Source organism: Sylvia atricapilla, chromosome 25 (assembly GCF_009819655.1).
Source record: "Sylvia atricapilla isolate bSylAtr1 chromosome 25, bSylAtr1.pri, whole genome shotgun sequence".
NCBI lineage: Eukaryota > Metazoa > Chordata > Aves > Passeriformes > Sylviidae > Sylvia > Sylvia atricapilla.
Window position 1 is genome coordinate 2,086,032 of NC_089164.1, and position 14,427 is coordinate 2,100,458.

The window sequence follows — 14,427 nt, forward strand, 5'->3', positions numbered from 1 at the left end:
CCATGGATGGGGACATTTTCCACTGCCCAGATCCTCCAAACCTTGCCCAAACAAAAACCAGATTTTCACCCCAAATTCTGCCATACCCCTCCCACATCCCACCCACTCCTCACCCTTCCAGGGACCATCCCCAAAACCCCTCCTGCCGCCGAGGCAACACTCACAATCCTCCCCGGAGTATCCGATGTAGGTGTCGGGCTCCGGGGCCCTGCCGAAGTCGTTCTCGGCCTGCACCTTGATCTCGTAGGGGACGTAGATGGGCGTGTTCCACACCACGTGCCGCGCGCCCCGAACAGTCTCGTTGTGCCAGCTCCCGCGGGGCTCCCGCCGCCGCCACCGCACGATGTACCTCAGGTTGGGCCCGAAAGCCTGAGTCGCGTTCAGAGGCTTCATTGGGGCGGGACAGAGAAGGGAAGGTGAGAAAAAAAGAAAAGAAATAATAATAAACTGTTGTTGTTAGGGACACTAAAGAACAAATCACGCAGCAGGAAAGTAATTTCTTTAATTTTTTTTACTCCGTCTTGTGTACGCTTTGATCAGAAGGCAGAAGATTGGCCACGCCAGTTGTCACCTCTTCAACCTCACTGGTGAACATCACCATCGATCATCTTTCTCCTCCCAGAGGAGAAATGTGTAAACTAAATAAGTAAGTTCTAAAAATATACATGGTTTTCTGGGAGCTGCGTGAGAATAAAGTGCAAACAGTGAAAAGCAGGCAAACTTGAAGCAACAATAAAGCAAACGATTTGTAGCCCCGGTTCGTGCCTGATGTGTTTTGGTTACTGAAATTCCTTTCCCAGAGAATTTTCTGTAAACAAGAGACATGTTTTTACTAATGGGAGATTTGTTTATATATTTTTCCCTAGGAGGGACTTCTTCTTGATGTCCCTCTGGTCTGACCAATGTGACTGAAGAGGTTTGTCTTCTTGTCATCAATCAAATTAGTCCATGTAAAGTCATATTAAAAAAAGAGACATTTCCTGAAAATAAAGAAGTCAATTTCAGCCTTCTGAAGTCGGAGTCTTTGTGTCATTGTACTGTACTACAGCGTCAAAGATTGGGTTTCTCCACCAAGGAGATCCAAAATTTCTGCTCAGCAGTGGGGTCTTATTCCAGGCTCCATCAGCAAATCCCAAAGGAGGGCAAGGTTTTGTTCCCAAGGAGAAGCAGAAGGAGTTCTTGCCCTCCAAAAGGAGTTCTTGCCCTCCAGGCCAAGGCAGGACCAGGAAATTTCATTCACAAAATCCAGGATTTTATTCCTGGAACTATTTGGGTTGAAAAGGATTTAAATTCCAGGCCCCTTCCATGGGCAGGGACTCTTCCACTAACCCAGACTCCTTATTTATACATTATATAAAATAAATCAAATATGTGCAGAATATGGAATTACACAATAAATATTCTATATCCACTGTCCCCATATTCCAGTCTCTATTCCTGCTGCTGTTCATCCTCACAGCTCATCCCTGATTTGTGGCTGACACCTGCTGGTGCAGGGAGCAAAGCAGGAGCAGCTCCGTAAATCCTCTGAGCTGCTCAAGGACTCAAATTTGGGAAGCTGAGTTTGAAATCTGGCATTTTTGGGTGTCACGTCTTTGACTTGTTTTATTTTTAATTTTTTTGAATTATTCTTGTTATCACAGCACTAAAAATGGCCTTTCTTGTGCCTTCTGCTTTTTTAATTCATGGAATCCTGGAATGGTTTGGGTTGGAAGGGATCTGAAATCCCACCCCATTCCACCCCCGTGAGCAGGGACCCCTTCCCTGATCCCAGGTTGCTCCAGCCTGGCCTTGAGCACTCCCAGGGATAGGGCAGCTCATGGATTTTCTGGGAATTCCATCCCAGCCCCTCCCCACCCTCCCAGGGAAGGATTAATTCCCAATATCCCATCTATCCCTCTGGCACTCCGAACTCATTCCCCCCTCATCCCGCAACTCCATCCCAAAAGGCATCCAAGGAGAACTCACAGTCCACGTTATCTCCATGTTGTTTTTTTGGGTCCCTGCCCCTTGAACTCCCGTTGGATTTATTTCAGGACCTGAAATTCACATCGAAAACCAAAACAATGAGTTTTTTCAATGTCAAAAAATAAAAGCCACCACGGAGTGGTTAAAACCCTGCAAGCCGAAAGTCCTTCCAAGGCAGAAGTTAATGGCCTGATTTTTTTTTTCAGAAGTTCCCATTCAGGTTAATGGGACACGAGACTCTCAGTCCTCTGCAAAACCAGGCCATTTATTTAGGAGGCTCGTTTTTGTTCCCCTAAATGTCCTAAATCTCTGAAAGGGAACCATTGTGGAGGGCGAGGAGTTTGTCACTCGGAGGCTGGAACACGGCGGGCGCTGTCGGCAGCCAACACTAGATGCCAGCAGATCCTCCAAAAACCTCCCTGCAGCGGGTAAAGGGAGAAACGCAGCAGAACTGCTGAGACTCCTGCGAATTCCTCCCGTGGAATTTTCCCAAATATCCTCCGGGCAAAGCGCTGGGCAGACAAACCCGAGCCTTGGTGGCGGATTGGAGCTGGTTTTGTTCTTTTGGTCATGGAATTTGGGTGGAAAAGGATCTTAAAATCACACAATTCTACCCCCTTGCCATGGGCAGGGTCACCTTCCCCTATCCCAGGCTGCTCCAAGCCCCATCAAAACCGGCCTTGGACACTTCCAGGGATGGGGCAGCCACATTTTTTCTGGATAATTGTGCCACCCCCAAAACATTGACCCAGCTTTAACAGCAGCCAATAATTAATAATATTTGCACTTGAGTCTGATTTTCCTACAGATTTCCGAGCTTCCTATAGGCTGAAAGGACTGGGAGGATTCCTTTAGGAATCTTCCCTTTAAGGAAAAGAAGGAAAACCAGGATTTTCTTTAAAAAATGAGTGAATTTTGCAAACAGCTACGTGTTTTACTGAATCTCTGCTGCCACCACACAGACTTGAGGATTCCATGAGAATCCCTTCAGGAATCTTCCCTTTAAGGAAAAGAAGGTAAACCAGATTTTTCTGTTAAAAAATGAGTGACTTTTGCATAAATGCTGCATTTTGCTGAATCTCCACACAGACTAGAGAATTCCATGAGAATCCCTTCAGGAATCTTCCCTTTAAGGAAAACGTTTTTTTTCTATTAAAAAAAACAAGTGACTTTTGCATAAACCTCTGCATTTCAGCGCCCTGAAAGAGGTCACCCCACAGGTTCCAGAATTCCACACAGAAAATCCCACCACAAACCAATTCTGGCAATTGAGGACGGGGAGGGAGACTCTCCATGGAGAGCGGCGGATTCCAAGGAATTCCCCCCTCCAAAAAAAATTCCTGGTGGGGAAAAAAAAAAAACTCACGTGCCCCGTTGGTCTGGTAGCGCTCGGAGGGCAGGCTGGGAGCGCTGCTGCCCACGTCGTTGACGGCGATCACCCGGAATTGGTAATTCACGTACGGGGAGAGGCTGAGCAAGGCCGAGTTGACGTTGCCGGGGTACCTGGAGTGGTAGTGCCATATCCCGGGCTGCAGGCGGTCCTCCTCGAACTGCACGATGTAGTCTGGGAAGAGCGGGAAGAGTTGGGAATGGTGTTGTAAGCGTGCGTTGCAAAATCGGCTTTTTTTTGCAAGATGGGCGCTGAGAGATTGATGACTTTGTGGTAATCCTGGATTCAGTTTTTGGGAACCCCCTAAACAAAGGGTCTTTTCCTAATCAAAACCTGCACCTTTTCTTTCCTTACCCTGTGCCAGGCTTTAAAAGATGAATGGAACTTGCAGCTTCAGTCCTTAAAGATGTTTATTCAGTTCTTTATCTCAAGGTCTGCACGCCGCCTAACACCAAGCTCAAAACACCTCTGCCAAAAAAACTCCCCAGGCTTAGTGCTCAAGGTCTTCTAAAGGTTTGTAATCCAATTAACTCTTAAGAGGTGCTGCGTTTACAGTTTTGTGCTAATAATCACTTTTTTGGGCCAATAATCAGTTCTGGACACGCAATTTCTACATCAAACACATCCTGCCATGTCTCTGTGCCACCATCACGGGAGAAGGTGGAGTCAAAGGAGAATAATAATAAGAAGAACTTAAGGCACTGCCCAAAATTCTCCATCCTACTTCCATCTACTTCCATTCTAAAAAACCCAAACTTATGGATTTTCACCCTGTGACAAACTAAACTGCCATCTATTTTAAATCTTTGTTGTTTTCAATTAATCTATAAGTATTTGCAGTTTTTCCCATGGACTAAGGTCAAAGGAAATGTTTTCCTGGGGTTCCAGCCAGGGTCTTAGACCCCCCAGGGCAATTCGAGTCCTGCACTCCAACATGGTGAGGATATGTTTTTATTTGTGCTGTTAGTAAAGAAAATTAGGCATGGTGATAGTCATGATATAGGAATTGCTTAAACTGTCTGTTTAGTCGAAATAACATCCAGTGGACATGTAAAGAGGACCCTGCTATTGATACAGTATGATTAAACTGTCTGTTTAATTAAAGTAACATCCAGTGAACATGTAAAGAAGACTCTGCCATTGATACCCCAACTATCAGCATCTCCCATCTGAAGAAAGTGTGGACCAAGGCCCGAGCTGGAGGTGATGATGAAGGTGATGATGAAGGTGATAATGAAGACACAACCAAAAAACACACAGTGCTCTAAAATGGTGGGCCCAAGGAGGGACCACGCAAAACAGTTCCTGGAATATGGAAACTAATTTATGGAAAAATACGAATATTCAACACACTGATGCACTAAAAATGGCATTTAAAGAAGGCCTCTGAAGTAGCAGGTTGTGGACTTAACTGAATGCAAATCACCCGGCCAGCCACACTTCTTTTTTGCTTAATCTGTCTCCTAATTGTCCTATTTTTTAATTATTAAACCCATTCCTTAAAATTTATCAAAGAAGTGAACTCTGTTTTTCACAGGGATTTTTCCTGTCACTGGGAAGAGGGAGGAGGGTTTTAGGGACAAGGGACAGACCTGTGATGGGGCTGTTGTTGTCATCACCAGGGATCCACGTCAGCCTCACGCTCCTCTCGGCCAGATCCGTCAGCTCCAAGTCCCTGGGCCGGTCAGGTCGTTCTGTTGGAATGGGATAAATGAGGCTGGAATTGTCCCAGGAGCAAGTCCCAGTTCCCGTCACCTCTCCCAGCCCCACGGGCAGGATGTGCTCTGGGGCACAGTCCATGTCCTGCAGCGATTCAAGGGGCCAGAGTGATCTTTAAAATGTAAATGTGGTCATTTCTGTGTTTCCTGGAAATCCTGCTTCTCCCTGGAAAAATCCTGCTTCTCCCAGAAAAAGCCCGGCCTTTCCAAGAAAAATCCTGTTTTTCCCAGGAGAAATCCTGTCTTTCCCCCTTCACCCCAAAAAATGATGGGGGAAGCACCAGGTACTTGTTTAGGGGGATTTGTGATCTTACACAGAGAAACGCAGATGAACAGCAGGGAAAGGACACAAAACCTCAGTGGAAACATAAATTTGATAGAAATTCCCCTTTTTTTGTTTCTTTAATCTGGTCACAAGGACCAGCTTGTGCAATAACAGGAATAAACTCCAGGCAAAAATCAGGGAATTCCGTGCGGGTTTTTGGTTTGTTTTCTTTTTTTTCCCACATCAGGATTTTCAAGTGCAGGTAAAATGATTCCTGCACTCAGGAGCTGCCACCGCGGGACACAAAATTAGTGGTGGAACAGGAGCTTTCCACCCGTCTGGCTGGATTTCAAGGACAATCTGGACAGGGATTGGAAGTCTTCTCCTTCAAGGACAACTTGGGGAGAACCTGGAGCTTGAGCTCCTTCAAGGACAACCTGGAAAAAATCTGCTCCTTCAGGGACAACTTGGGCAGGACTTGGAGCTTCAACTCCTTCCAGGACAACCTGAAAGCTTCATCCGCCAGTTTTTCCAGCTTGCCACCCTTTTCTCTTGGAGTTACTGGTGAGGGAAAACCCAAAACCAAGGCAGGAAATAAAAGGGAGGCGAGGAATTAGTGGTGATTACCTTTGGGTAATTCTCTCGACCGGTTAGCGGGGATGGCTGCAAGGTAAGACAGTGCTTGTTAACCGGGTTAGTTTAAGCTTGGGTGGCCAAAGGAGCACCTGGCAAACATAAAGTTCCAGATTTCAGCGGGAATTGATCCAGTCTGGGAGGCAGAGCAGGAAAATCCTTCCCCCAGAGACTTCCATTGCTTTACCCGCACTCGGAGTTGGCAGCAAAAGGGAAATGTCAGCCTGATTCAGGGTTAATGAGGCATTAGGGGAGAGGAGGGGAAATAAATCAATAAATCAGGGGAATTATTTGGGGTTTGGGATCCCTGTTCCAGCTGTGGAGGGGCGCTGGCATTCCTGGGAATCTGGGTGGCCAGGGGGTGATAAATCCCTGTTTGCCAAGCAGAGCTTGCAGTGGCACAGATGCGGAATGGGGGGGATTTGTCCCTCCCTGTGCTCCAAAGGGGACACACGAAGGGGACACAGAGGGACAGGAGGAGCTGGCTCAGCCCCAATCCCATCGATCAACATCCCACTAAATTCACCCCCAAATTTAGGCCTTTTCTCATGGATCTTCAACATCCACCCGGGGATACTTTGGGCTGCAACAATTCCTGTTTAATTTTTTTGCCCTCGAAAACACCAGGGTTTTTTTGCACCATTTCAGTGCCATCATCCCAGAGGAGGCAGCGAATCCCACAACAACAGAACCCCCGCTCTTCCAGCACCTCCCTGAGCATCCAGGGGACAACCTTGGAGCCTGGAGCCCCCTTCCAGCCTGACCTCGAGGTCGGGGTGTCCGATTCAAAGCCAAGCACAGGGCTGTGGGGTCAGGAGGGCTTTACCCAGCACGGTGAGATAGGCCTTGGCCAAGTCCTTGTCCAGCTCCGTGCTGGCCACGCACGTGTAATCGCCCTGGTCCTTCTCCACCACGCCGTGGATCGTCAGGCCGTCCTCTTCCTTCTTCATCCTTCAAGGAAACAACATCCCAAAATTCTGCCCTGACTCGATTTTAGGAAGCAGAGTTGAAAGCTGGATGTTTTGTCCCTGATAAAATGCAGCTGGAAACCCGACCAGAGCAGGAGAGTGTCTCCGGTCTGGAGGTTTCATCAGCTGAGGATGTGCTGGGTTATTCTGGGAAAGCTCATTTCCTAAGGAGTCACGCGCCCTGGGGTGTATCTGGAGAATAATCACATTTTTAGGACAACAGCCAGCCCCGGGCTCGTGCCCTGGGATCAGTTCTCGCCTCACAAGAAAGGGCAGTCAGGTGTGGAAAGGAAATTAAAGCTGTGCCAGCCACAGCAGAGAAACTTTAATTTTAGAGCGGCTCGTTATGAATCCCCAGGTTTTATCAAGATGTCCTAAAATACCCAGGAATAAAACCCGCAGCAAAGTCTGGATTTACTGATAAATCAGCCGGAATCGCTGGATGGAGCCAATGAGATTAAAAGTGTCAGAAACATCAAATGTTGCTTAGGTAGGAACCCAATATTTATCCCTGGGGACTCCTGGAATGTTCTGGTAAAAATCCAGCAGTGTTGGGAGAGAGATGTATGGAATTTTTGGGCACAGACCTGCTGCCCAGGTAGAGGGGTACGTTGTCCTTGAGCCAGGTGACCATGAGCCGGAGCGTGGGGTCGTGTTTGACGCGGCAGTGGATCCGGGGCATGTCGCCCCTCTTGACCACCTGGTCCTCGGGGCCCCTCACGATCCTGGTGGGGTCTGTGTGGGGTCACAAATGAAAAGGTCACATTCCAAACCCCACAGAACTCCTCACAACCCCTTGGGGGGGGTCTGCACAGGGTCACAAAGAAAGGGTCACACCCCAAACTCCTCAGGTTCCCTCACAACTCAACTCTTCCTGCTGCAAATTACAGAAGACACAAAATTTTAGCCTCAAATATTTCTTTTGCAAATTCCAGAAGACCTCAGATTTTAACCTCAACTACTTCTGCTGCAAATTCCAGAAGATCCAAGATTTCAGCCTCAACTATTTCTGCCGCAGTTTCCAGAATACCCAAGATTTTAACCTCAACCCTTTCTGTTGCAAATTGAAACTTTTTTTCCAGAAGATCCAAGATTTTGTGCCCCTACCTTTGACCTCCAGGCGGACCTGGGCCTCTGCTTTCCCCAGGATGCTGGTGGCCACGCAGGTGTAGATCCCCTGGTCCTCCTTCCGAGCCATGAATATCTCCAAGCTCCCGTTCTCGTGGGCTTTGTAGTTGCCTCCATCCAGCATGTTCCCCTGGCCGTTCTTAAACCTCCCAACACCACAAAGAGCTGTTGGAAGGGAAGGAAAAGCAGGAAACCCACCCCCATTTCCCACCCCTCGGGATGGAGCGGGGTGGGATCCGGCTCTTACCAGCGCAGGGTGGGGATGGGGGACCCGAAAAAGGGACAATCCAGGCGTGTCCTGTTGTTCTCGATCACCCTGATCAGCTGGTGCTTGGGGCCCAGGATCCGGGGCTGGATATCTGTCAACAGCCAAAATTCCAGTCGTGGAGAAGGAGAAAAAAAATGGATTCTGTTGGTCTTTTCCGGCATTTTCACCCCATGTTTTGGTTCACTTTTCCTACCGGCACTTTCAAAACCCAGTGAAGCTTCTCCACTCCCGCTGACCTCCCCTTCCCTCTCCTTCCAGCCTCGTTCTGTGACTCGTGTCCCTGGATTTGCCCAGCCTTTTCCTGGTTGAATCCATGGCAATGAATTCCTGCTCCAAAGCCTGAGAGCCTCAGTGAATTCCCTCAGAGCGGCAAAGGGGAAAACTCATGGGAAAATTCTGCAGGGAAAAGGGGGCATGGAAAAACCAGGGAGAGTGACTTTTACCCTGGGAATGGGATAACTGGGAATGGTTTTAAACTAAAATAGGAGAGTTTAGGTGGGATTGACGGGAAGAAATTCCTGGCTGGGAGGGTGGGGAGGGCCTGGGATGGAATTCCCAGAGAAGCTGTGGCTGCCCCTGGATCCCTGGCAATGTCCAAGACCAGGATGGACATTGGAGCTTGGAGCAGTCTGAGATAGCAGAAGGTTCCATCTCCCATCCATGGCAAGAGGGTGGAATTTTGGATGAATCCCAGAACCAACTGGTTCGGAAAAGTTTGGAACAGATCTTTAAAATCATCAAGCCCAACTTATGACCCAACACCACCTTGAAGATGAGCTTTGAGCTGAGCTTAGGGTCCTTTAAGCTTTAAGGTCCTTTCCAACCCAACCCATCCGTGGATTCCATGAGAATTGGAGGTTTGGGCTCCCCAGGCTCACCCAGCCCAGCCCATGGCTGGGATTCCATGGGAATTGGAGGTTTTGGGTTCCCCAGGCTCACCCAGCCCAGCCCATGGCTGGGATTCCATGGGAATTGGAGGTTTTGGGTTCCCCAGGCTCACCCAGCCCAGCCCATGGCTGGGATTCCATGGGAATTGGAGGTTTTGGGTTCCCCAGGCTCACCCAGCCCAGCCCATGGCTGGGATTCCATGGGAATTGGAGGTTTTGGGCTCCCCAGGCTCACCCAGCCCAGCCCATGGCTGGGATTCCATGGGAATTGGAGGTTTTGGGTTCCCCAGGCTCACCCAGCCCAGCCCATGGCTGGGATTCCATGGGAATTGGAGGTTTTGGGCTCCCCAGGCTCACCCAGCCCAGCCCATGGCTGGGATTCCATGGGAATTGGAGGTTTTGGCTCCCCAGGCTCACCCAGCACGCTGACGAAGGCGTTGGCCAGCAGGTAGCCGTGCTCGTTGGAGGCGTTGCACTGGTACACGGCGCTGCTGCCGATCTGCGTGTCCCGGAACACGATGGTGTCCCCGGCCACCTCCCGGCTCGGGTTGGGGGGAGCCGCTTCAAAGCAAGGACAGCTCCTTCAGTTCGATCCCAAATGAAAACCCATCCCATAATGTCATGGGGAGTCTTCCCAGCTCAGCCCAGTTGGAAGCCGGTGATGGTGTGTGAGCTCCATGGACACAGCTGGGAGTCACTGGGTGAACTGGGCCCATCCTGGACAAACTGGGGGTTCACATGGAGCTCACGGGGGTGTGGGACCCCACCAGCAGCTCTGGCTGTTGCTCAGCCAGGAGATCCTTGACTGGGATTTGAGCTGGGATATTGGAGAAGGAAGCAACTCTGGCCCATGCTCAGCCAGGAGATCCTTGGTTGGGATTTGGGCTGGGATACTGGAGAATGAGGCAGCTCTGGCTCATTCTCAGCCAGGAGATCCTTGGTTGGGATTTGGGCTGGGATTTTGGCAGGGGTTTTGGAGAAGGAGACCCAGTCTGTCCCTCACTCACTTTCGATGGGTTCTCCATTCACCAGCCACTGGATGGAGGGTTTGGGGTTCCCGTTGGCCCGGCACACCAGCCTGCCGTCCTCGCCGGGGGCCAGGATCAGGTTCTCCGGCTCATCCAGCCAATAGGGAGCAGCTGGAAAACAGCCCCAGCCCAGTGACACGGGGACAGCAGCATCACCCCCAAAATCCCCACTCCAGCACTCCCTGGGGGAGGAAGGAGATGGAAACACCGAGCAGGTTTCCCAGGATTTGGTGAAGGAGAAACCTCTCTCCCACTCCTCGGCCACGCAAACCCACCACCATTCCTGTCAGCGGGATCTCATCTCCCGCTGCTTTTGGGGCCGTTTGGACAAGATCTTAATTTGAAAAAGGGGAGATTTAGATGGGATATCGGGATGGAATCATTCCTTGGGAGGGTGGGGAGGCACTGGGATGGAATTCCCAGAGAAGCTGTGGCTGCTCCATCCCTGGAAGTGTCCAAGGCTGGGTCAGATCTGGCTTAGACCAACCTGGGATCACGGAACATGTCCCTGCACACAGCAGGGGGTGGAACTGGGTCACCTTTAAAACCCTTCCAACCCAACACATTCCATGAATCCCTGAAGAACACGGACTCAGCACGGACCCACCCCCAGGAAAGAGGCCCCATTGTCCCTCCCGGCACTCCATGAACGTCCCCTCAGGCGGCCAGGACCCCAAGAGGGAAGGTAAAGGTGACGTACCCTTCACTCTCACCGAGATCGTGTGGCGGATGCTGCCCATCTTGTTGGAGGCCAGGCAGAAATATTCCCCCGAGTCCTCCTCGGACACGTTGGAGATGCGCAGGGTCTTGTTGAAGTTCTCCAGCTTGGTTTTGCCCACCGGGAGCTCCCCGCCTTTCTTGTACCACATGATGTCCGGTGCTGGTCTGAGGAACGGGGAGCAGATCAGAGCCTTTTCCAAAGGCAAGGGAATGACTCCCAAACAAAGAGTTGGTTTTCCTAAATAACAGTAAAATTCCCATTCTGGGAACCACTAAAACCCGGGGAGAAGGTCTGACCTAACTGGTGGGCCACCCTTATTCCCATCACTGCCCCTAAACCACGGCCCTGAGCATTCCCAGCTGGTCAGGAATTGTGTTCCCCTCCTGATCCTCCTGGGAAGGCTGGATCATGGAATTCTGGAATGGTTTGAGGTAGAAGGGACCACAAAGCCCATCCCTGACCATGGTCTGATGGTGTGGGCAGGACCACGAGCCCAGGAACACTTCTGGGGGACACAAACATCCTCCCAAACGCTGGTGAGGAGCTCCTGGGATATTCCCAAACTTTAGGACAAACCCGTGGGGAATTATCCTCGGACAAGGATCTGAAAACCCCTGGAAACCTCAGCATTTCTGTTTGCTCATCGAGAAAGTGATGGGAGCATTAATAATTAAAAGGAGGGAATTATCCCTTTTCCCCCATCCAGGGGTGATTCCTTGCCCTTATCCCACTGGGAATTTCCAGGGATCTCCCTCTCCGTGGTACGTACACTCCGGAGGCGATGCATTCCAGCAGGAGATCCACCCCTCGGAGCACCATCTGGCTGCTGGAAATTCCGTAGGGATACATGAAGCTGGGAGTGGTTTCCGCGATCCCTCGGGCTGGAATCAGTGGGAGAGAAGGAAAAAAACAAAACCAAAAACAAAACAAAAAGAAAACAAAATACGGGGGTTTTTTTAAAGTCTCCGGGAATTCATGGAAAGTGTCACTTCCCGGGATTCTGAGCTCGCCCGGGAATGTGCCTGGAAAGGAAAGGAGGGGCTCCAAATGAATTTTGGATTGAATAAATAAAAAAAAGGGGGAGAAAGAGGAAGTTTGGCAGGCAGGGAAGGGAAGGAGCAGCAGGGGGAGCTGAGCGTTGGGGACAGTCCCCATTCCATCAGTTCCCGCTTTTCCTGCCCTCCCTGCCTCTGGAAAACGGGCTGGAATCAGATGGAATTGGGAAATAATGATGGATGCAACATATAACAATGGACAGCGGGGAAAATGGGCACAGAAAGGGTTTATTCAGACCCAGAGCTGCTTTTCCATAGAAATCTCTGGGATATGGAGCATTCCCAGGGCTCCAGCAGCACCAAGGTTTTCCAGCTTTCCTGGAGGCCTGGAAGGATGGTTCCCCTTGGAAAGGGAAAGCTCAGCCACCAAAATGACCCATTTAGGGCTGGACAGGGAAGTTTAACGGGGGAAAAAAAAACCAAAAAAACAAAGGGAAGGCACAAGACGATTCCCTACGGATCCACACACAGCGAAGGCCTCTTTGCAGGGGGAAAAAATTAATTATTCATGGCAAAAAATCCCATTAAGAAGTGGAATGATTGACCTAGATCTGGATCAGCGAGGATGAAACAGGATGAGATGGGCGGGAAAGCAGCAGGGATGGAAGTTACGGGATTAGGAAAGGGATGGGATGGGGACAAGGAAGCAAAAAAATTCTGGAGTGATCCATGGAGAGAGACCATTCCAGTGCTGGAACAGGATTTGGGATGCGGCTTCTGCTGCCCCAAAATTCCCTCAGCTCAGTGAGTGGGAGGCAACCAGGATCTGGGGGATTTGAGGGATTTGGGGAAACTTCCAGAGCGGCGGCAGGGGAAGGAGGAGGGGAGCGAGGACAGGGATTCTTTCCAGAATTCCTACTTTAAGGAAGGAAAACCCAAGCCCAGGATCCATCCATGGAATCCTTGGAATGGATTCCACACCCACATCCCTCCCAGTTAGTCAGTTATGGATTAATAGATTACCAGGGCAGGAAAATCCCGACTTTGTCCCCAGTTTTCCAGGTCTCTTTCCATCCCTACTCCCGGAGAAAGTCTCATTCCCAGTTACATCAGTTCAAAACCCAGGGCAGAGCTCCAAACCTCCACCACAACCAGGAGCTTCTCCCATCAAATCAGAAAAGTGGGAATTAATTATTTTATCAGCCCAAGATTGGCTTTGATCAGGATTTATTCCCACTCCGGATCCTGTGGGATAACTGGAAGCACTAAGCGGAGCAAGCTGGATTTTACAAGCCTGTGTTAATGATGGCAATTAAAAATCAGGGAGATTAATTAGTACCCTCCTGGCTTTCATGATCCTAAGGACAGCACAAAAAAAAACCTGATTTTTGCCTCAGCACAGCATCATTAATAAATAATAAATAGAAATTAATAAATAATAAATATTTTGCTGTTTGTAACAGGGAACAGCCAGAAATTCCCTCAGACCCAGAGGCTCTGAGCATGTGGAAGTTCCAGCTGGAAGTGTCAAGGCTTCCCGCGTCCCTCTGGATGGATCCGAGCTGGAAAAAATAAATCCTCTGGCTGTTTATTTAAAAATCAGCTCCGCTCCCAAGCTTTGCTGTGAACTGGGATCATCCCAGAAATATCCAATTCTATCCCAAAGAAACATCCCAGAGCTGCCGACTGCCCCTTTCCCATCTAAAATTCCTCCATCAGTTCTGTTTTCCAGGGATGTGCCCATCCCGACACAGCCAGGCTCAAACAGACTCAGGTTTGCAAAAACAAAAAGAGAGGAAGAGGGACAAATCAGGGTTTTAATTTCATTAAAAAGGAAAAAAAAAAGTGGGAAATTCTCCTGATGAAATATTCAATTTATCCTTTTGGATAGTTTTTTTCCCTGATAATTGGAGCTGGTTTTCTCATGGAATTCTGGGCATCATCACTCCCAGCCCTGGGGACAAGGGGTGGGTGACACTTCCCGTGGTTATCCCGGCCCTGGGGAGGAATTTGGGACAAGTGTCCCACAAATCTCCCGTGCCCCACATCCCCAGCAGCAGATCTCACATTCCCAAAGCTTAAGAGCATCCTGGGAATGGGGTTCACAGCCTTCCAGACCCCTTTTCCAGCTGCCTCTGGATCTGAGCTGGGATCGTGAGGATCAGCACCCCAAGGAAGAACAGCTGAGAGCCCCAAATGCCCCTAACACCTCAAATCCATGGGATTTTTCACATCCCAAAGCCTCCAGCATTCCCAGCCAGGTCATTCCAGGGAGGAATGCTGGGGCAGCAACAAGGAAAAGGACTGAGGGAAAGACTTTTTATCCCCAGCTCATTAATTATTGAGTTAATTGAGGCCTGGGTTGGAGTCCAGGTCTGCACAGGGGTGGGAGACGGGGATCTGGATCCTCTGGAGCCAGGGAGTTTTCCAGGGAATGTTACAGCACAAACAGCAGGAA

The 14,427-nt window shown here is 49.7% G+C and overlaps 1 protein-coding gene across 1 annotated transcript in view; it reads right to left on the reverse strand.

Moving 5' to 3' along the window:
- NFASC (neurofascin) overlaps positions 1-14,427 on the reverse strand; it is a 74,009-nt gene that overhangs the window by 33,356 nt on the left and 26,226 nt on the right. The window contains 13 exon segments of the mRNA XM_066335904.1: positions 165-387; positions 1,969-2,039; positions 3,335-3,530; positions 4,949-5,052; positions 5,969-6,004; positions 6,801-6,925; positions 7,530-7,677; positions 8,050-8,216; positions 8,318-8,429; positions 9,643-9,786; positions 10,233-10,364; positions 10,954-11,138; positions 11,744-11,855. Coding sequence (XP_066192001.1) covers positions 165-387; positions 1,969-2,039; positions 3,335-3,530; positions 4,949-5,052; positions 5,969-6,004; positions 6,801-6,925; positions 7,530-7,677; positions 8,050-8,216; positions 8,318-8,429; positions 9,643-9,786; positions 10,233-10,364; positions 10,954-11,138; positions 11,744-11,855 — 1,755 coding nt within the window.